The sequence below is a fragment of the Diabrotica undecimpunctata genome, chromosome 5 (assembly GCF_040954645.1).
Source record: "Diabrotica undecimpunctata isolate CICGRU chromosome 5, icDiaUnde3, whole genome shotgun sequence".
Taxonomy (NCBI): domain Eukaryota; kingdom Metazoa; phylum Arthropoda; class Insecta; order Coleoptera; family Chrysomelidae; genus Diabrotica; species Diabrotica undecimpunctata.
The window spans coordinates 156720867-156745745 of record NC_092807.1 but is presented as its reverse complement, the minus strand read 5'-3'; the positions used below and the strand labels follow the sequence as shown (position 1 = coordinate 156745745).

The window sequence follows — 24879 nt, the reverse complement described above, 5'->3', positions numbered from 1 at the left end:
AAATCTCTATTTCTGTTTTACTACTGTTGCCTACTTCACTATATCTCAAAACTTTTTTTGTTTATACTAATTGTTAACAAAAACCATGTGGGTGAGCGCCTAGCATTGCTTTAAGGCAAAAGTTATTATCTCAAAATATCTCAGAAATGAAATTTGCAAGAAAAAACATTTTAAAAAGTTTTTTATTACTTACAAACAGTACATTATTAACATTGCAAAGAAAACAAACTCAATAATTTATTATTATCAGCGGTAATGGGTTAACTAGCTTTTTACTAAAATATTCTGTTGTAAAAAGATTTGTGTCAAAATGAAAACGTCCCCAAAATCATTATTTTTTTTTTATTTTTAATATTTTAATCTAATACTTATTAATATTATTATTATTTCTTTTTTTTTTTCTTAAATAACGTGGAAATTAATTTTGTTATTTTAGAAATACTTTTGAAAACTAGAATAGAGATTTATTGTTTACTTAAAAAGTTTTATCCTCATTTTATTTAAAAAAAATTTTAATTAAAACAATTTTTTCAAGAGATTAAGGGGTAAAATCATCATACTTTTTATTAATGCATAGTTAGATCTGCAATCTACATTATTTGCCAATATTATTTATCATAATAATTAACCTAACTAACAAGTAATAAGTTTAATTTTTCGTTTAATTCTGCACAAAACCAGGATACAAATGGTGCAAACAACGACCTTTAAAACAGTATACTCTGTTTTCATAAACAATGCGTTTCTTGTGGAAATGAACAGATTCTAAGGAACTTTCCAAGGAATTGTATTCGGGAGAAAATTGATTTAAGTTTCTTGTACGTCGTTTTTCTTCCTTTTTGTAGCGATCTCTTTAGGTAAAGGTATATTCCCAAAACCTTCAGTCGAAACTAGTCCGAGGTAAATTTATTTAGCGCGAATTTTAGGAAAAATGTTGAAAATGAGTGTAATATAAGTATTAGATATATACATATATATATATATATATATATATATATATATATATATATATATATATATATATATATATATATATATATATATATATATATATATATATATATTGTTGTACTTTTGAATGTCCATAAGCAATAAAAAACCGATATACAAATTTTATTACTTAAATAAAAATTAAAATTATTGATATTTCATAAAGACACGGGCATATAAATTTTCAAACATCCTGTATAAGACAAAATATGAATTTTAAGTTGTTCGAAGAATTGTTCATTAGGCCTCAGAGACAAGACTTTCAAATATTATCGATAAGAAATTTAAATAAGTCGGTTATTGTGGAATGGATTTACCCGGAATAAAAGTGTATATAGAAAGTGTTTAAACAATAGACCGGGATTTGCGGTGGTTTTTCTCCCCGAAAGATTATATCGGTAAAAGTTTATTAACAAAAGACATTGAATTGAGAAACAGGTATCGTTTGTAGCTATTAGTAAGAAATATTTGTAAAGCAGATAGATTTAGTTAGAATAATTAAAGAATGTTGTTTTCTGGAATTACCCGAATGACGTTTTATAGAGAGAGTTGGTTGGTAACGATATATGTCACAGAGGTGGATGATTTTTATTGGTCAATTTTTGAATGCAAGGAGGTGGTGGTTTTGGCTATGAGATAGGAGAGAGGAAAAAGGTAGTTAGTCAGTTTTCGTCGTCCACGAAGGAAGGAGCTTTGTGATTTGTGTTGGTTTGAAGTCCCGAAGACGTAATTTACCGGGTGTGTTTATTTGCTGTGTAAAAGCTGACCAGTGTGAGGAACGGGGTACAGAGAGATAGAAAAACCAAAGGGTATAAGAATATTAATATCAGACGAAGCCGGAAACATTTGGAGTTATAAACAGGCGCGGAGATTGGCTCAAAAGGAGGCTGCATAGACTAACACGAGTTGTTGGGTTGCAGATACAAGGACAGATAGGAGAAAGGTGTACGTCATCTGGACCACAATAGGAGCAGAAGCAGAGAAAGGATTTTTTTTTGTGGCGTGGCCATAGAATTGCAACGGCAGAGAAAGAAAGGTCAGTCAATTTTCATTAGAGCAGGAGTGTGGTTTTCATTTATTAATTAAATAAATTGAATAAATAATAGAGACAGTTAATTTTGCGATCATTTAAAAAAAAAGAATTATAAAAAGAGCTTAGTTATAACACATATTAAAAATCAATGTAAAATAACATTTGGGTCCATGATAGAAAACAACTTCTCATATATTTAAAGTTAGTATATTGCAAATATTACAGGATTGATTGTTATATAAAATTTCATTAAAATAAAGGACATCTCACATATAGTTCAGTTGAAATTCTATGTATTTTATTCAGGTCCTATTACCTATCCCAATTAGGAAGCCAATTGGAAAATATTTTGAATCCACGATCAAAGGTAAATAGTACAAGTTAAATAGCCTGAGATTGTAATTAATTAATGCTGATTTATTGTGATTAATTGGAGATTAGATCATTTAATAAATATAGACAGGATTTTTTTCTAAATAAGCAATATAATACAATTTAAATAGCATAACAATATATATATATATATATATATATATATATATATATATATATATATATATATATATATATATATATATGTTCCAATAAATTTCCTCGTTAAGGAATTAAAAATACACGTTTCGGCACCCATTTTGGAGCCATTATCAAGAAGAATACGGTTCCGTTCGAGTTCGTGGTCACAATCTGCCTACTCCCCTCACTCGTGACTTACCAGTATCGTGTTATATAAATACAAGAACCGTCAAACGGCACTGAGGTCTCAATCTACCTACTTCTCTGGATATGTACCAGTACCAGACTAGTGCACCAGTAGACCTGAAGAAGACATTACAGAGGATGTCGAAAGCTCGGAACAGTGACAATCGACAGTTTATTTTTGTAATAATATTAATCTTAGTTTTGGATTTTATTGGAATATATATATATATATATATATATATATATATATATATATATATATATATATATATATAATATATATTATATTAAATATATTATATTAAAAAAAAAGTACCGGGCTTTCATCTCAAGTAATTTTATCTTCTTTTCAAAAACAAAATCCTAAACTCCCATGACATTTTTTTAAATTCTCTAGGTGACGAAAAGCTTACGCACGAGAAAACATGTGCGAAGTGCGTTTCTTAGGGTAAAATGGAAATCCTACTTACACACAACGTCAATTTTCCAGGAAGCCTCGAGAAAAAGGCCGGTGCCGTTTGGATTTTCAGCTCGGCACGTTATGGATTTTCCATCGTCCTCCGTCGTCGGTACAAAACTTAACTCACTTATTGTTACGTTCTCCCGTGTTTCTTCCTGCAAAAATAAATGGGGAATTAGAGACCAATTAATTTGAATTTTAAAATAGGCTGTAGGTGATTTATTAGGATTTTCAAAGGTATTTCACAGTATAATACATACAACATGATAAAGAAAAGAGTTGTATAATATTATTACTCAAAGGTAAAATTATTCATAATTTTTGACAGTTGCTTTTTCTTATTCTGTGTTATTTAAAAACAACAATCAATTAAACCGAAAAATAAATAAAACTTGTTACGTCTTTTTAGATATTAACGTATCGCTAACAAGGACCATTGACAAAAATTTAAATGTAAAACAGTGTCGAAAAACAGTTTTATTTTATATTTATTTCATTTATATTTAGATTATATCGTCGGCTGTATGCAATAGTAGCACAACACAAAAACTGGTAATTTTTCAAAATAGGAGTTTAAAGTTTGTGTGCCAATAATTTTGTCTTGTTTGTTTTCACACATGAATGGGATTTTTGTAAAAAATAAATTTTGGTTTATTTGGGAGAGCGTTAGGTAGTCTTTAATGAATTGGACCGCGTTATGTAATAGCAGATTAAGTGCCAAAATGTAGTTTTGAGAAAATGGGTTTAAAGATTTTAAATTTGTTTTTAGTGCTATTTCTAAATTATAGTATTGACAAGTTTTATATTTTAATAGTGTATTGCAAATATAAAAAACTCTAACGTTTTTTAAATTTTTTAAAAATAATTTATATTTTAAAAGTTATTCAATCAAATGTCGCTTAATTCGTTAATGATTTTTTAAGATATGTATGACTTAAGATCGAAATACCGGATTAAAAGACAGATTTGGCGCTTAATCTAATGTTTCAAAATAAAAAATATGTGTTAAAATAACGTTTTATTAAATCCTTAGCTTTAATACATATAAAAAGTTATATCGTTTACAGAAAATACAATGATAGGTCTTCAATATCGAAGTCTAATGATCCATTAAAGCCGTCAACATCATCTTGAATGCCTTGGAATAAATACAAATACCTAGAAACCTGGATTTCAGACAATAATGACCAAACATCAGAAATATGTGCCAGGATAAAAATAGCAAGATATGCGTTTGTAAAAATGAAAACAATTGTCTGCAACAAAAATCTTAGATTAGAACTGAGAGTAAGAACACTGAGATGCTACGTGTTTTCGATACTACAATATGGACTTGAAAGCTGGATACTGAAGCAAGAACACATAAATAAGTCCTTTGAAATGTGGTTTATTTATTTAGCGTATGGACTTTCACAGTACGATAAATATACAAATACATTATTTTTATTTAGACACTAAAGATAGAATGAATGACACTAAATATTAATGTCCAATTTAAATAGCCATTCAATTGCTTCTGGGGAACATTCCGCGAAGTCCTGGAGGTTTCCACGGTAGGCACGATTCAAGCAGTCTGAAACACAATGGCTTATGGTCTGTCTAGATTGTCCGCAATCGCACTGTGAACTTTCTACACGACCCCACCTGAACAGCGAATCAGCACATTTACCATATCCGGTACGTATACGATTAAGCCTTGCCCAAGTGGACCGGGGCAGATTTGATCCGATGAAACCCTGAGTTGGGGTGAATATCTTAATATAGTCCGATTCTACTGTTGGCATCCATCTTGTTGTCCATTGCCTATGTATATCATAGGAATTACCAATTTTTCGGGCAGATCTTATTGGAGGATTTCTAGATCTCAGTCGCTGGTACTCTTTTGAGATGTCTGGGATATCCTGATGTCATGGTAATTGTACGTTGGCTACAATTTTCTGGTACTCTCTCACTAATGCTGCTGTACGGCGTAGATCTGGTGGAGCAATATTGCTCAGAGTAGGCAGCCATCTCACTGGCGTTGGTTTTATTGTTCCAGTGATTATTCTCATGGTTTGGTTAAGTTGGACATCGATTTTGTATGTGCACACGTGCTTGTATGTGGACTATTTAGCTATACTGGTTCACAATATTCTGCCACTGAAAAAACCAAAGCTAGAGCAGAGGTCCGAAGAGTATCTGTAGAAGCACCCCAAGTTGTTCCAGCAAGTTTTGATATTAAGTTATTTCTTGTTCTTAGTTTACCGGCTGCGTTTGTAAGATGACTTTTGAAGGTGAGTGTTCTATCAAGTGTGACGCCTAGATATTTGGGGTTGTTGTTATGTTTGATAGCTGTATCATTTAGAGTTACACTGAGAGTATCGCCCGCAAGTTGATTCGACAGGTGAAAGAGACAGACAGAGATCTTCTAAAGACCAATTCACAAAAGAACATGAAGCTATTGTACGAGTTTGCTAATTTAATATAGAAGGCATAATTAGAGGAAAATGCCAAATTCTACACAAATTACTAAAAGAGAATAATATTGACCCTACGAACACTAACCATATTCATAAGAAATTTTAACAGTCACCATGACATGTGGAGGTTCTTTAACAATGACAAAAATGGCTCGTCCCTTTTGGAGTGACCAAAATAATATGGTATCCACCTCCTTTTGAACGCCATGGATAGAGCCACTTTCAGATCTGCAGATTGAAAGAGAAAGTATAATCCATATCTTTGTTTTCTTATCACTGACGACAAAGGCTGACCAGCATTAAGAAAGATCATAACCAAATTCCCTCATTACCAGAATCGTCCTATCTTAATAAAATTGGAATTAGTATTCCAATTACAAGGTCGTTTCCACGCCTTATATGCAACTTTAGGAAAGATAACTGATCCACTTTCCATATAAGTATTAATAAATATTTAGTGAATTATACGGTCCTAATCAAAACAAGTTGCCTTCAACCTGAAAACACAAAGTTAAAGTTAAAAAATGACCTCAAGAATTTAAAATATGCTTGTCCACCTCAAACAAAATATTCCAACCCTTCCACATGTGAATAAATCATGGAAGCTCTTAATGTAATACATACGGGAAAACCACTGGCTTTGATGTTTCTAAAGCACAGTGGCAGACTTACCAGGCAGTGGCTTGCAAAATTCTTCTCCGACATTCTTTAAGACATTGAAGAACAAAAAAGCCAAAGGACCCGGAGGAATACCAAACGAACTAATTAAAAACGGAACGAAAAAATTATTCCGCATGCTACATAGAATGTTCGAAAGAGGACTAAATGGAGAAGAAATACCGGCGGAATGGACACAAGCATACATCACATCCATACATAATAAAAGAAACAGGAAAAAATGTGAAAACTATAGAGGAATTAGTATAATATCGTCGGTAGGTAGACTTTACGGGAAAATTATTAAGGAAAAACTAGAAACTGAAATAATAGGAAAAACTGGAGAAGACCAAGCAGGGTTCACAGTAGGAAAATCATGCCTAGATCATACGTACACATTAGAACAACTGATAGAGAAGAAAATGGCAAAAGGTAGACCGGTCCATCTGGCCTTTGTTGATCTAAAGAAAGCATATGACTCAATACCTAGAGTCAAATTATGGGAAGCACTGAATGATCTCGGAATCCGACAAACACTAATAAAAGCAGTTAAAGCACTATACAAAGAAAACAAATTAGCTATTAAATGTGGAAATAAAGCCTACAATCCATTTAAGACAACAAAAGGACTTCTACAAGGCTGTGCTACGTCCCCTACTCTGTTTAAAATATTCTTGGAAAAGACACTCAAACTATGGAGGAGAAAGTGCGAAGGAATGGGCATACCAGTAAGAGACGGATGCCTATACACCTTAAGTTTTGCCGACGATCAAGTAGTCATCGAACAAGATGAAGAAGATCTCAGCTTTATGCTCAGAAAACTAGAAGAAGAATATAAAAACAACGGAATGGAAATAAACTTAGAGAAAACCGAATACCTAACAACAGAAAACAAGGATATGAGAAACCTAGAGATAGACGAGGGAAGACAAATAAATGGAACAGATAAATTCAAGTATTTAGGAACCATAATATCGAACCAGGGAACAACAGAAGAAGATATAAACAACAGACTGAGACAAACAAGAAACCGTATAAGACAACTAAACTCAGTGTTGTGGGATAAGAACATTACGATAAAGACAAAAAAGAGAATATATAATACCCTGACAACAAGTATCCTGACATATGGGTCCAAAAACTGGACAATAAACAAGAGAAATAGAGGTAGAATAAGAGCAGTAGAAATGGAGTTCCTGAGGAGAAGCTGTAGACTTACAAAACGAGACAGAATTGAAAACGCAAAGATTAAGCGGAGAATGGGAGTGCAATCAGACATAATCGACTATATAGAGGAGAAGAGAGTATCCTGGTACGGCCACGTCAGAAGAGCAGACAGAGGACGCTGGATAAACAAAATCACAGAATGGAGCCCGATTGGAAGAAGAAAGAGAGGAAGACCCCGAAGGTCATTCAGAGATGAAATCGACGAGGCTATGGAGAAAAGAACCCTGCGAGATTAAGACTGGAATGACAGGGAAAATTGGAGAAAACGGTTGAGTGAAGGAAGACAGTGAAAACTGTGGAAATCCTTAGTAGTAGTAGTACATTCTTCAGACGAGAAATGTCCTCATCAACTTAAACAGCAAAAATAGTCCCCATTTTAAAACCAGGGAAAACCATTTGCCAAAAAATTACCGTCCAATTGCACTTTTAAATGTGATCTACAAACTTTTTGAATGCAATGTAATAGAATTACCCAAAAAATACTCCAATATATACCTTTGAAACAAGCAGGATTTAGGCCAAACTGCAGCTGCACAGTCCAAGTCCTAGCACTGACTAACTACGTAGAAACAGGCTTTCAAAAATAGATAAATATATATACTATTTTTATTGATTTGTCAGCAGCGTTTCCATTAGCCTTTTCGATTATATTTTTCTTAACAACACCAGATTAAAGAAAAATATTTATATATTAATAATGGAATTATAACGTCGCGATAAATAATACAATCATAGTTTTTAACACGATTAAAAAAACACTGCTCTGTATAAAATATTTCAATATTATGTTATTAAGAGCTAAATAAACAGCGTATTTCTGCTCATCTGGAAAATTAAGCTTGTTTGCGATGCTCCAATATTCACGTTTTATAAAAACTAACCTTCACATTTATGTAAAGCAAAACAAAACAACCTTTTATAAAATATCAATATATTTTCCAATGTTTTTGTCATTTTTACAATATATAAATGTCATTTTCACATTCCCGTGTAAATGTTTAAAAATCTCTATACCAGTTTTCCGCTACTCACATTGTGGATTTTCCAGCATCACCGAAATGAACTCAAACTCACTTATTGTTACGGTCGTCCAACTTTACTCGTGAGAGAATAAATGAGGAATTATAGACCAATTAATTTGAATTTTAAAGTAGAATATGATATTTAAATATTCTTTGGAGGCGAAAAGTTTACTTTAATACTCGAAATTTAGCAGCGAATTAGAATAAGAAAGTACGATCAAAGTAAAGAAAACTTTGGTTTGCTTATGACAGACGGAGAATTTATTAGTCTAAACGATCTGAATAACAAGACGAAAATAAACTTGGTAAGGATTAAAAAGAATATACAAAAGTTTTACGTTGAAAGGGATACAGGCGCCCAATTTTATTAATGCGGTACGCCCGAAGTCTCAGTGCTTCCTTAAGATTCATTTACTGTATTTTAAAAAGATACATATTTTTTTAGCTTAATGCTTTCATCTAAATATTGTTTTTATTTCTAGAACAGGACCGTTTTAACGATAAAAATAAATATTTATAATTAGAGCTGTAAAAATATCTTTTTTAAAATAGGTATTTCTGTTTTTGAATAAATAACAAGAATTCATTGTCATTATTTTTTTACTTCAGCTAATTAGATTTTTGGATGTTGTGTAGGGGCGAGTGGGGCATAGTGAGATACCGGCAAAGTGGGGTTTTTCTGTTTTGCGGAAATGCCTATACTTCACAATAGTAAAATAATTAATATTTAATTTACATTTATGGCGCGTCTTGTAAGCAAAATGATATAAAAGCACGTGCTTCGATATTATTAACACTCATTTTTTAATTGAATTTATTCAGAAACCAAACAAACTACATTGGACTTCTGGTTTGTCCAAAGTGCTGGCTAAGTGTTCATTAATATTCAATAAAACAGATAAATATATTTTAAGCTAAGCTAGCATAACGTACTGTTACATTTTATATGACAATGGGACAAAGTGGGAAAGGGTGCTAGGGACAAAGTGGGGAAGGATGCAAGGGACAAAGAGGAGTTCAGTTTACTTGATACCTCACTTTGCATCTATTTCCTTCTACTAAGAATACGTTGGTTACCTACCTACATTTTCTTTTAATTTTCTATAGGTACCATAGTTAGAACGTACAAAGAAAAACCAAACAATATTTCTGGAATGAGGATCGATGCCGAAAGCAGTCTCCAGCGTAATATCGAATTAAATGGGGTACAAAAAGCCACCGAAATCCTTTAAAGTTCCACAAACTACAAAGTTCCAAATACAAGGCAAACCTACATCATTCTACTTTTGTGACGACTTTAAAATGATATTGTCAATTGGGTTATGTTGCATTCCTGAGACGACTTTACTTGTAAGATAGTTCATTAGATTAAATAAAATCAATTTTGACTTGAGAATATTCGTCAGAAAAGATCATAGCATGTAATTCGTCTTTAATATGATTAAAGAGACATTAAAAAGACATGAATCTTATTATTAAAAATAAAGAATTTGATAGATCTCAAATATGTAAACACACATGAGATAATGAACATAGGGTTCAATGGAATGATTCAAATATAGTCCCAAAAGAAACGGATGGTAAAAAGAGAAAAATCAAAGAAGCGGCTCTAATTATGCTAAATGAGACCAATTGTGTCGCAAATTCCTCGGCAGAATGTAGTAGGATCTGGTAACCCATATTAAAAGAGGAAGTCAGTAACATTAGAGGAAACACATTTATGTTTTTTAAATAACAAATATATAAAATCAGGATTTGGTGTTTACTGAAAGTAAACTAAATGCACGACCAAATACTTACCACTTCAGGATAGTAGTATAAGGTTTATTTATTTTATTATATATATATATATATATATATATATATATATATATATATATAATATTTATATTTATTTTTTCCTCATAATTTACTATGGAATCACTAGCAGGAGATTTTTACTGTCATCATGGCATGTGCTTGTCTTTTTAAAGACGAATTACATGCTATGATTTTTAGTCATCTACTTTAAAATGTATAATGTATGTCTAAATTGTCAATATAAATGAGTCAGATAAAATTACATTATTAGAAGAATTTTTCACCAAGTGACAAAGAAAAACAAAATTTGTTTAATTTACTAATGTTTGTATTTTGAGAACGATTTCCGAAGTGGAAATTAAAACGTCAATAAACTTACTTTAACCTTTAATTGTGGTTTACTCCCATTTAAATAGTAATAACTTAATGCGCTAAAAGGTCAGAAAAAGCTTGCAATGCTTACTTTTTAGACAAGCATGCACCCCACGTAAAGAACATGGCAGTGATTTATTTCGCCCGTGTAAATAATGTCGTACTACTGTGCTTCCCCCCACATTACACACATCTTCAGCCTTTAGATGTGGGTTTTATGATGCCTCTAAGCATGTACTATAGTAACGAAGTTAAGAAATGGCTGCGCTAATATCCTGGGCGTGTAGTGACCCAATTTCGGTCAATAAGCGCGGTAACCATGGCAATTGCCATAAATTCGTTTAGAGCTACTGGAGTCTGGCCGATGAAACGATACATTTTTACAGAAGCTGATTTTGCTCCAGCCAAAACTGCCAATTATAAGCCGGATTTGCCAGTATCTCAGTAACGATGAAAGGCCTAGTTTTTTATGGATGACTAACAGCGAAACACATCATCTTCGTTGGTAACATCTCGGAACGATAACATGCCTATACCAAAAGAAACTACAGTAACAAGACGTGTCACGAAAAGAAGTAAAAAAACCGCTATAATTACTCAACCACCTTTTAAGATTGATCTTTTGGAGTCACAACAAAACAGAGAAATCCCGACAAATAAAAGGAAGGTCACCAAATAAACTTGTAATCAATTTAAACCAATCAAACTAAGGGTAAAAACATACAAAAAACCAAAGAAAAGAAGAAAGGTGAAGACAAAGAAGAATCTTATGAGGAGGATGCATAGTGTATCTATTATGGTTACTTTTGGTCGTAATCCGATGAAGAATGGTTAGGTGCCCAAAAATGCTGCGGTTGGACACACCGCTTTTATGCTGAAGAAGAAGACGAGAATGATGAAGCAAAACACCTTTGAAGTAGGTGTAAAACTTAAGTTTTGTTTAAGATAATGTAACAATTTATTTTCTTAACAATAAAAATACATTTTAAAGTCAGATAGTTTAAAATCATTATGAAAAACTGCCCTAAATTTTAATTGGTTATATTTTATCGAGTGCCCCCACTTTGCCCCATTTAGTTCCCACTACTGTTTTCCTCGCTGTCGATATTATTAACAGATATTATTTCTTGGACAGCTGAATTTGAATTCAAAGAATCGTAAAATTCCTGACTAACTAGATTTGATGTACACTCCTTTAACTTCTGCAAATCCTTAGCTTTAGAAGGATTAAGTGCCAATGAGAACCCATAGAGTTGTTTCAGTTCCAATTCTTTGGGCAACTTCAGTTTGTTTCGTATGTTGATCCTGTACCATGGCTATGTAAAATGTATATCTAACTAATATATATGTAAATAATTCTTTACTCATTTTTACCTCATTCTTACTTCTTAATTAATCATTCTTACTTCTTTTAATTTCATTGCTGGTTGACTTTGACGCAAAAAATACTTCTCAACGGCTTCCTTTATAGTTTAGAAAATATTATGTGTAATTATTTTGTACTTAACTTTGTATGGAGATGGGTGTACCCAAACAATTTTCATTATATTCTTCCAATATTTTGGAATCATCGCAGAACACTATCTTTTCTTGGTACCAATTAGACTAAAATTTTGGTCATTAAGTAAATATGTCTAACCCATAATAGGAAACACAATCTAGTCAAACAGACCAATAGAATGTACGAAGCAGTACAGAAAAAAACCATAACATAATTTTTGTTTTGTCCTAAGCATCCGTCACTTATCATTACTAAATTTCTGAAATATATTTCATTGTGATTTAAATATCTGAGTTGTTGTGACACTATTTTGGCCTTTCTTGCCCAAGAATCAAATTAAAAATATCTGTAATTCAGTGGTAGATAATAAACTTAAACTAGAAAACAATATAAAGAAACAGCCATGGATGAGACAAGAAATTTTAGAGCTAATAAATGGAAGAACGAAGAAAACACAGAAATAAGAATGAGGAAAAAGACAAAGAAATAAACAAAATCCTTAAGAAAAAGATTAAAGAAGCAAAAGAATCATGGCTACAAGATTATTGCATAGAAATAGAATCCCTAGAACAGAAGCATTAGACTTTTAACCTACAAAAAAAAATCAAAAGAATTTGCTCTATAGAAATGAGAGAATACTTGAGAAATGGAGGCAATACATAAAAGAATTATTCAAGGAAGAGCAAGAGATAGAAATCAGTGTTTCTGCATGTTGAGGACCAAAAATAACTCTCAGTGAAGTAACATATGCAATAAAAAGACTAAAAACCAACAAAGCACCTGGAGCGGATAATATACAAGCTGAAAAATTGAAACTATTTGAAAACAACTAACTCAAACTCCTTACTAGTCTACTGAATAAAATCTATAAAACTGCAGAATTTCCTACAGATTGGCTGGTTTCTACCTTCATCCCTCTCCCCAAAAAGGCAAATGCCACCAGATGCTTTGATTACGGAAATATAAGCTTAATGAGCCATGCACTCAAAATAATTATTGTGTTGTTCACTCTCGCATATATAGAACACTTAAAGAAAACATTAGCAGTGTTCAGTTTGGGTTTAGAAGCGGACTGAGAACGCGAGAGGCCCTATTTTCCATATAAGTATTTATACAAAGGGCTAGAGACGTAAATTGCGAAGTCTACACATGCTTTATAGACTATGAAAAAACATTTGAGAAGGTGCAACATCAAAAATTATTTCAGATACTGAAAAAATCTAGTATTGATGACAAAGATTTACGCCTAATTAAAAATTTATACTTACAGCAAAGGGCAACTGTACGAATAGACAACGAAACCGCACAATAATTCACGATAAAATAGGGAGTACGTCAGGGCTGCATTTTATCACCGACGTTGTTTAATACTTACTCGGAAATGCTGTTCAGGGAAGCTATTGATAGTTTAAGAAAAGGTATAAAAATCAATGGTGAAATCATAAACAATTTAAGATATGCGGGCGATATGGTTTAGATTGCTGATAATGAACCCTTGAAAATAACTGACAAATTACATACCTTGAATGCAGCCTAAATAAGGAATGGGACCACTCACAGGAAATAAGATGTGGTATAGAAAAGGCAAGAGCTGTCTTCAATCGCCTCAGGAAGATTTTATGTAATATGCTTCTGAACATTGATAGAAGAACACAAGTCTATGTACACTATGTATTTTCTACCCTTTTATATGGAGTCGAAGCCTCGACCTTGACAGAGGCAACATTCAAACGACTAGAAGCCTTCGAAATGTGGTGCTACCGCCGCATGCTCACAATATCCTATATCCATCATGTTACAAACAACACTGTGATCCAACGTATGAATAAAGATCTGGAAATTATGCGTATCGTGAAAAACAGAATTATGACTGAATTATACTTAGGGCATGTGTTGTATAATGAGAAGTATCAACTAATTCAATAAATTTTACAAGGCAAGATAGAAGGCAAAAGATGTCAAGGGCGCAGAAGGACATCGTGGTTGAAGAACATCAGACAGTGGGCAGAAATGACTACCATACATCTATTTAGAGCAGCTGTTAACAAAGTTGTATGGACCAACGTGCTTGCCAACGTCCACATAGGATAGGTACCAGAAGAAGAAGAAGTAGTTTTTGTAAAACATCGAAATTTTTTAGTCTTTTTTTTTAGCAGCCTGTGTCGTTTTTGTAAAATATCTTTTACACTATCTGATGCACCTTAATATAAAGAGTTGCTTAAAGCATTAGTTCAAATTTAGTAAAAATGTGGGTTATGTTGTTTTTGTAAATAAATGTTCAATTAAATACCTCAATAAAAATATAAAACTACCTGTTGATAGATACTTAAATCATATTTGACTTTCGATAAAAATCAATTTATTTTGCTGCCTGTAAACAGTGCGACAATCCCATAAGTAATATGTAGACAATTGCCTTTAAACTCACAAAACTTCAATCAAACTGTTTTCATACTTCAATAAAATGTTCAAGAATAAATTGTACAAGCATAAACTCTCAAAATCTAAACTTACTATTTGTTAGTCTATCGATCCATAATGGAATTGATATTTTGCGTGCAGATAAATACTACTTTTATAGAACTATTAAAATCAAACAGTTTGCCAATGTTAGATATTATTTACTCGATTTTAAAGCTATTGATTTTGAACGGTTTATTTTTAAACATGTACTTAAATTTAATGTTTTGCATTTCATTATCGAATATACAAGTATTGTGTATTTGAGTTGAAATATTAAACATAAAATTGAATATTTTGCATTTAAATATTTGCGAACAATAATATTTCCATAAAATATGAGGTAGGTGAAATAGGAAAATAGCGTGCTATTTTTGATATACTAAACAAAGAAGCAAATCATTGGGCACAAAATATTTTGTTCCATGTATTAATAAATAGAAGTAAGTAATAACTTACAGAGCAGAACAGAGGAGTTCTGCAATGGCAATGACATAACAACACCACGTTATCAGCTGGTTCCAAAGTATTTTCATTTTAAACGGTAATATAATACGGTGTGTATGATGTTCTTGCATCCAGTTGTAGTTTTCTTTTGCCCAGTATCTACCATTTTGACGGTTGATCTCGCCATTTAATTTGAATGTAGCCCCATCAGAAAAAATAATATTTTGAACCAAGAGAGGGTTTTGGGTGGCTGTTATCCATCATTATTTCGCAAAATTGTATTGTTTTATCTGGTTCATCCTCGTTTAATTCCTATACAACTGTGCATTTTATTTAATTTACTTACTTTGGCGTTCTTTTGCAAATATCTAGATCACTACTAACCTTATGAACAGAAGTGTGCGCATATTCTTTAAAAGCAAGTAGAACATCTAATGTAACATAATTTACAGAGGGACGACCTGATTTGCGTAAATTTTCAACCGTAGCAGTTTTTCGAAATTTCTTTTCAATCTTACTCACTATTGACTGCGTGATGGGTATTTCTGGATCTTCTTCTTGTTCTTCGTCTAGCCATTCACGTCCACATCTGAACATAAGCCTCTTCAAGTCTTCCTTTCCATTGTTTTTTATTGTACGCTATGTGTAGCCAATTTTTCCCGGCCGTCCTTTTCAGATCATCTGTCCATCTCATAGGAGGTCTGCCTCTGGGTCTTTTGTGTTGGTATGGTCTCCAGGTTAAAATTGATCTGTGCCATTTGTTTAGATCGCTCCTAGCTATATGTCCAGCGCATTACCATTTCAACTTTAATGATTTTTGCACCAAATCGGTGACTTTGGTTTTCTGTCTTATCCATGTGTTTGTTTTCTTGTCCTTAAGTGATATACCTAGCATTGCTCTTTCCATCGCCTGTTGAGTGACTGTAAGTATATTCATATTCTTTTTTGTGATTGTCCATGTTTGTGCCGCATAAGTTAATATCGGAATAATGCATGCATCAAAAACTTTAGATCTAAGATGTCATTGAATTTGTTGATTTCTGAGTATATAGTTCAGTTTACCGAATGCTGCCCAAGCTAACTTTCTTCTTATTTTTATTTCTTCAGTTTGAATTTCCCTATTTAGTATTATTTTTTGTCCTAAGTATATATATTCTTCAACTTTTTCTATAACTTTATCGTTTATTATTGTCACGGTGTCTTCGGAGTGCATGACTTTTGTTTTGTTTAAATTCATTTTCAGTCCTATTTTAGAAGATTCGGTATGTAGTTCTGCAAGCATGGTTTGCATTTCTTGTAGGTCAGTAGCTATCAGGATTATGTCATCTGCAAATCGTAGATTACTGAGGTAGCGGCCATTGATGTTTATTCCCTTATATTTCCAATTTAGGTTTTTAAAAACGTACTCCAAAACTAAGGTGAACAGTTTGGGTGATAAAGTATCTCCCTGTTTGACTCCCCTGTTTAATGGTACAGGGTTCGTGTGTTCATTTTCATTTAGGTAGTATGCAGCTGTAGCTTGGTTCATAGTTTCTTTTATTAAGTTAATATATCTGCTGTCTATTCTACAATTTTGCATTGCGTTTATTACGGCCGTGTGTTCTATGGTATCGAAAGCTTTTTCGTAGTCTACAAATGCTAGGAAAACTGGAAACTTGTATTCGTTACATTTTTCTATTAATATTTTTGTGGTTAACAGGTGATCGGAAGTTGAATAACCTTTTCTAAAACGTGCCTGTTCATATGGTTGGTATTCGTCTAATTTCCTTCTTAGTCGAGTATTTCTGGATATTTATCATTAAATAAGTTGCACACTTCCATCTGAGTTCACGATTTGTCTTCATACCCAATCATCATAAGTAATTCAATTCTTTGCTTTACACTCAAATTGATTTCTACTTAAAATTAATTCTAAGCAATAATACAGAACATTCACGAATTAATACAATCATTGTACTACTTAATTGTTACTGAACGTTACTAATAGTATATTACATATCGAGAGTTGTAAGAAGCTTATTACATGCGAGTAAAAAAGTTGCGCGCGATCCGCGTAGCGGCGAGCGCAGTAATTTTACAAGCTTGTAATAAGCTGACAAGTCAAGATGTGTACTATACTTTTCCTACGATTATTTTCATTTATAAAAATAAAAAGTATAACAAGTAACTTTTATTTATTTAACAAAATTCGGGAACAATTTAAATTAAACATTTATTTATAATAATTAATTGTAAAATTTTGGCAATTATTTATAGCTATACCCTTATCCGAGTTTGGCGGTTGTTCAATAATACGTGGTGAATGGTGAGATGATGTAAACTGTACGGTGTGATCTTTTTGAACATTGGTATTTTCAGTGTATCTAAAGGTCTGTAAATTACTTTCAATTGAATTTATAATTCTATTGGCTGTTGACGTCTTATTATTTATTGACTCATAGACATATCCTTCGTCCGTTGTTGAAGATTTCTATCCGCCATGTCGTTTAAGAGCCATTAAATCACCACCGGCATCTACCAAAACAGTGGCAGAAGTTCGTCGTTAACAGTGACCTGTGTACATTTTGGGATCTGATAACTTTAAATATTCGGCTATTTGTTTAGGATTACCGCCCATTTTGTTTAATCCTACCACCTGTTTGATACATTTACCTCTATGATAATTAAGATAAAATTGATTTATTTGCTGATCGCTAATCTGTAGTCGAATTTCTATATATTGTTTGCAGATTTTAGAAAAATTTCCAGAAATAACGAAAGATCTACATATTTTGGTTTTCGTATCAGGAATTTTAACCAATTACATGGTACTTAAATCATCAATGTCACAAATTTTAAGATTTCTTAAATCTTGTTTCCTACAAGCTCCACATATTCCAATAACCATAAAATAAAAGTATTATAAGTAGGCACATTTATGTTATTCTTTTAAATAACATACCTTTATTAACAATTACTGTACATCAGAAGCTCCATTTAAAAAAAGTTTTATTTCATCAGGATGTAAAATTTTAGATTTTTTGTTTTTAAAACCTTCTGATTGCCTTTTTAGATAAGCTCGCAATTGCGGGTAATTTTCAATATTAACATTATTTTTCAAAGTTATAACACTTCTTAGCATATATAGCCCGTAATGAGGATGGTTTAAATTTCTTAGCAACTTCCCCAAAATAAGCCAAGAGTACGTTTTCAGAAAATGAATTTACATTATTTGTTGTACGCCAATCCATAAATTGCTGATATACCTTTTCATATCTTCCCCTAGATTAATATCTATGACAATCTATAAATTGCTGATATTCCTTTGCTGATATACCTTTTCATATCTTCCATAATATTGGGTGGTGTGTTACTAAATTCATCTTCACTATTCGATGAACTCATTTTATTTATCTGTATTTCAATTACCACTATATTTACACTGACAGATTAATAATTTTTAATCTGTCAAAATAACGTCTGTTAATATTCGTTTCCATGGTAACTCGACCAACTGACTTACAAGGCTTATGTGATATTACACATTTTTATAGAACTGAAGCGTAATTTTTTTTATGTGCTAGTCATTATGTGTCAGTATCTGTTTTGATATATTTACTTAGCATCCAAATAGTAGGTAATATACAATATACGAGTAAGAGAGTAGAAAAAATAATTACAGTTTACCAAAAAAGTAGGCTACTTTTTGCAACTGATAATATTTATTTTCTAAGCGCATATCTTTCAAATTATATCCATTAGACCTGAGTAATATACTTTTTTGAAATGAGCACCTTGTATAGTGAAATTTTATTGTAAAATGTGAAACATTAAATTCAAAAATCGACGTATTTTAGATATTTTTAAAAAGGCCTTTCATTTAGGAAATATCGAATTTATTTCATACTTTCCGGACAAACTGTTCTTCTTCTTCTTCATGTGCCGAGCTCGATTATCGAGCGTTGGCTATCAAATTGGCTATAGTAATTTTGTTGACGGCAGCTCGGAAAAGAGATGCAGAGTATCTGTCAAATCAATCTCTCGGGTTTCTAAGCCATGACGTTCTTCTTCTACCTGGCCCTCTTCTTTTGTCTACCTTGCCTTGTATTATTAAATGGAGTATATTCTATCTCTCAGCTTCGTTACGAACTCTATCCACCCAACTTATTCGTAGGATTCTCCGATACACCCAGATTTCAAAGGCTTCCAGTTTCTTGAGAAGTGTATTCGTCAAAGCCCAACCTTCGACACCATACCTAAGAGTAGAGAACACATAACATATAACATAACTGTATAAAATAAATTTTTGTTTATGCGTTAGTTCTTTATATAAATGGTGTTGATTTCATAGGGATTTCGAAATAAAAATGGTCAATACTAAATCTGTATAGTTAGTAATGCAAAACCTGATACTATAAGACCAAGAATTATATGAAGAATACAAATTTGAAAGGGTGTCCCATTTAAAAATTGTATGTCTGCTATAGAATTCCACATATTTTCTTTTTTTTTCCGGTTTTTTTATAGCGTTTTCCGCCTTCCAGTTCCCAGTTTCCAGCTACGTCGGTCATTCCATTCGCCAGGGTGAAGGTTTCTTTCCGACATTGCCTTCTGAATGCCGCCCAGCCAGGATTGTTTTGGCCTTCCTCTCTTCCTTCTTTCCCTTGGCGTCTATTTTAAAATTTGGTTTGGCAACCTGTCGTCGTCCATTCTTTTCACATGACCATACCAGATCAGTTGTCTCCTTTGAATTTCGTCAATGATGGTTGACTTGACTCCCATTATATTTCTGATATGGTCATTTTGTATTTTATCAAACCTTGATTTTCTAGCTGATCTTCTCCAGAAGTCCATTTCCAATGCAAGTAGGCGTCGCTCAAGGGATTTAGTAAGTTGCCATGTTTCGCATCCATAGAGCACTATACTTTAAAGATGGAGTTAAAGAGGAGATGCTTTCTTTGATTTGATAGTTCTTTTGACCATAGCATCGGGTGTAGGCATCCTATCACCCTTTTTCCTTTCACGATTCTTTGCTCTATCTCTTTTTCGGTGCGCCCACTCTTGTTGATTGTTATTCCCAAATATATATATTCCTCACAGTTCTTGATTGTTTCATGTTCGTTGACCATTAAATCTTCTAGTTCATTCCCGATGCATAAGTATTGCGTTTTGTTTCTATTTACAGAGAGGCCCCATTCTTCATATGTTTTAAACAACCGTCTCGTCATCAATTCTAAATCTTCCTTGTCTGCTGCCACTACTACTTGGTCGTCCGCAAAATGTAGAGTGTATAATGTTGTATCGTCGTCAAGTTGGATCCCCATTCCTGAACATGATCTTCTCCAGTGTTTTAGTGCTTCACTTAAATAGATCTTAAATAGTATTGGAGAGAGGCAGCATCCTTGTCGTAAGCCTTTTGTTACTGGAAATTCTTCTGATAAGGTGTTGTTAAGTTTGATTTTTGATGATGCTTTATTGTATAATTGTTTGACTGCGGCGATGATCGTGATATTTAATGAAGATCGTTCAAGAGACGGCCACAGCTTTCTCATAGGAATCGTGTCATATGCTGTGCACATATTTTCTAACTGTGAAAAATATCATTGCCCACATTTTTCTAAATAAGTTTTTTAGATATTCTATACTATAATGGAATTATAGTCGGAATAACCGATGTCGCATTAAAAACTCACCCTGTATAGTAACACCATGTAAAATCTTAGGAAGATTTGTATTCAAAACAACACCTTCATTAGATGAAAAAATTCAGTATGTATATACTTGCCCATACTTAAGTGTATCTTTGTTATATTATTTTCTATATTATCAATAAGAATGTAGGAAGCGAAATTATTATGCAGATGATATCTCACGTTAATCAAATTTCCCTGCTTATATTGGCTTTTGTCCTCGCTCATGGCGGGATTAGATGCATCAAACCGGATCATTTTGCAAATGTACGTGCAATCCATAAGCGTCAACTCAAAGCACCGTCAATGCGTGGTATTATGAATGTGAGATCCACACCTCAGCAGTGAACTAGTCAATCAAAGCTCTGGTTTATATAAGGTTAACTGTCATTTTCTCTTTTAGCTAACGCTTTTTGATATTTTTTTATCCACTGACTGTCACAAATGTTTCTAATAAGCACTATATTCAGTTATTCCACAAAAGCGTTGCACGAACAAATCATTTATTGGTGACGTGCAATGCAAACTTTACAAAAAAAAATGTCATATTTATACGCATAGTTAAGAAATGTAAGGGAGTACGGCACCTATACCGAACAAGTATACCGTATGCTATTACAGTGGTAGTTCATTGTGCACTAAAAAACAAAATCTGTGAGTACGTACATATTTTATTACTAGTAAATAAATCCGCAATCACAAGTAACTCAGAAATACAGTAAATAAATAAACCCAAAACCTAAAGCAAAATAGATTCGTATTTAGGATAAATAAATGGGATTAAAAATGGAATTTGGTGTTATTGAGAATAACGACAAATGATTGCAATCTATGCCACAGGCGTTTATCTTACTTAGTTAAAGCTAGTAAGCAAGAAACTATAAGCAATGGTGTTTAACTCTCTTAAAAATGTAAATAATAGTTATAAGACTACTAAAAGAAAATGACATCCAGAAAAAAGTAAAAACAGAGATTATAAGAAATTTTGCGAAAATAGTTGAACACACTACTAGAGGCATATATGAACAGTGGAAGGATATGAAGACATCTAGTACCACAATTTCGCATGAATATTTAAAATCAAAAAAACAAAAAAGCAAGAATTGATGACAGATAAAATATTGCACATGATGAAAAAGCAAGGAAAAATAAAAGGTAGAAATGACAACGAATACTAAAAGTTGCATAAGACTACATTCCTCTTCAATATTTTCTCTTCCTTTAGATTGTAGTGGCGTCATGCAATTTGTTTGACTATTTCTGTCCAATTATCCCTCTCCTGTGAGTGTTGTTATGCTTGGGAGAGTAAGTAACCAGTCATCTCCTGTCGATGGCCCGACCATCGTACTATAGATCATCCTCTGGATCTTTTACTCTAAGTTACCTTCAACTATCATTTACTTCATGCCTTTTCTTCTTCTAGTTATATGTCCAAAATATCTTAGTTATCTTAATTAAGATGTAACTATGGTCATTAAGCGGATTAAAAATGGGAAATCACCAGGACCTAATGAGGTGCATGGTGAAATTTCAAAGCTATTAGAGACACGCCAAATCACAGCTCCTACAAAGGTATTCAACAATATCTACGAGACTGGTTACTTACCAAAAGACTGGCTACTATCAATACTCATTCCACTTCCTAAAATACCAACGCTAGACAATTTAACCCTTAAACGGCTAGCGTTACCATATCGTAACGGTAGACAACCTCATTTTAGAAGTGGCAACACAGCTTTTGGTTCCATCGGAATGCGTTGGTTATTTGTCAACACGCTTTTAGTATGTGAATGAACACATTGTTGGGTACAACGTCAACGTAAAATCTTTTTGGCAGTTTTATTCAAATTTTAAAAATTGTGGTAACAGTTACGAGCTTCCGAAGATGGACATCCGTCTAGAGTAAGTATTACTAAAACTTCTTTTTTGAATTGTTATGAAAAATACTTACAAAAGAGTATTTATAGTTAGTTATTCTTCAGTTCTAGACCAAATTTTGTTATGAAAGTATTTCAAGTTCTATAATGTAACCTCAGAAATATTGGCGTTACCGTATGGTAACGCTAGCTGGTTTAGGGAGACAAAAAATATTGTACGTGTATAAATGTCTTGCGTGTTGAGTATGTGGTATATATGCGATCAGAAAAGCTAGGACTCTTGTTTATGTATTAATAATTGTCTAGTATATTCATTTGTTACTTTTAGGCGTGGGTTTACGCTGGAAGAAGCATTGCAAATGCTTTATGAAGAAGACCTGGACGTTCATGAAATATTCATCGAGCCTCCTGATGCGAATGTCCTTACCGATGAGGATTCTGGTGATGAAGATGGTGGCGGATTTCTAGATAATTTAAGCGGTCGACAGTTGACACCAGGAGCTGAAATCGTCCCTCCTCGTGCTGTCAGAGCTTTTATCGATGTACCTGAATCGGAGCCAGTGTCAAATATCGTCCGCCCTGGGTCAGAAAAAATATCCTGGATTGAAGGTGACTTTGAACGTGTGAGCAGGTATTTTCCTAAACCAGATTATAGTAAATATAGTGATATGGACTATTTAGATATATTCGAGATGTTTGTTGATAGCGAAATAATTGAACATAATAAGCCACAGCGAACTAATAATTGAACTACTTGTGACCGAATCAAGAAAATACGCACTTTTCTGCAATAAACCGGATCCAAACATTTCTAACGAATAAATGAAATGTGTAATTGGGATTATGATTGTTACAGGATATAATGAGTTACCTGAAAGGGACTTTTATTGGGATTCCAAACAAGATATGAAAAATATTTTAGTCACTGAATCTATGAGAAGAGATCGGTTTCGCCAAATTTTAAAATATTTGCACTGCGCCGACAACACACAGCCTGTACATGGTGACAAAATGTGCCCACTGATGGGCCTTTTGAAACGCCGCTTTATTGACAACTGGATACCTGAACAGAACTTGAATTATGATGAGGCTATGATCAAATACTTTGGGAAGCATTCATGTAAACAGTTTATTCGGGGTAAGCCCATCAGATTTGGGTATAAAATGTGTTGGGGAAAGGAAAAGGAAAAACCCAAAGTCAAACACTAGTTACGAAAGCAATTTTGGAAAATGTGCTGCTCCTTTACTTTGCATGATAGATGAATTTTCGGATGATATAAAAAAGCTCCCTTTCACATTTTACTTCGACAATCTCTTTACAAGCTTTAATTTGTTATATTCCTTGAAACAAAGAGGGTATGATGGTACGGGAACTATGAGGGAAAATAGAATTCCTACAAGTTGAGTTACCTAAAAAAAGTATTATTTCGAAATCGAAAAAAAGAGGAGACACGATATCTGTCATCGACAAAGAAGATGCAATAATATTAGTCAAGTAGATGGATAATAATGTAGTGACAGTAGCATCTACATGTCATGGCGTCAATCCAGTCACTCAAGTAAAACGCTACTCTCGAGCCGAAAAAAAAATTATTCAAGTACTACAACCTTATCTGATTTCTGAATATAATCGATTTATGGGAGGCACTGACTTCATGGACCAGCAGATATCCAGATACAGGATTTCAATTCGTAGAAAGAAGTGGTGGTGGTCAATTTTTACTTGGCTACTAGAAGCTGCTATAGTCAATGCTTGGTGTATATCCAAGAAGTGTAAACATCAAACACAGCTTACCCAACTAGAATTCAGACGAGAGATTGCTCAAGCCTATCTGATAAAATATGGCATGGCTTCAAAAGGTGCTGGAAGACCTGCAGCTGCTAAATCAAGTTTATCTTTTAATAGGGTTTCGGATAACTTGAGATATGACAGAACAGACCATTTTTTGATAAACATCCCCAATAATACGAGGCGTCGATGTGCTGGAGAAGGTTGTAGCTCAAGTATTCGTACTATGTGTGTCAAATGTGATGTAGGAATATGTCTAGAGTGCAATATAATGTTTCACAGCCCAAAGTGATAATTTTCTTAAAAAATTTTTTGTATACCCTAACCGGCTAGCGTTACCAAAACGTAACAACTATTTTTTTTAAAATTACATATATTTTGAGAAAAATACTTGTACCAATATGTTTAATAAAGTGT

The 24879-nt window shown here is 33.0% G+C and overlaps 1 protein-coding gene across 1 annotated transcript in view; it reads right to left on the bottom strand.

The window, feature by feature from the left end:
• side-II (sidestep II transmembrane protein) overlaps positions 1 to 24879 on the bottom strand; it is a 686092-nt gene that overhangs the window by 178821 nt on the left and 482392 nt on the right. The window contains exon 6 of the mRNA XM_072533588.1: positions 3193 to 3337. Within this exon, the coding sequence (XP_072389689.1) occupies positions 3193 to 3337 (145 nt within the window). The remainder of the gene's footprint in view (positions 1 to 3192; positions 3338 to 24879) is intronic.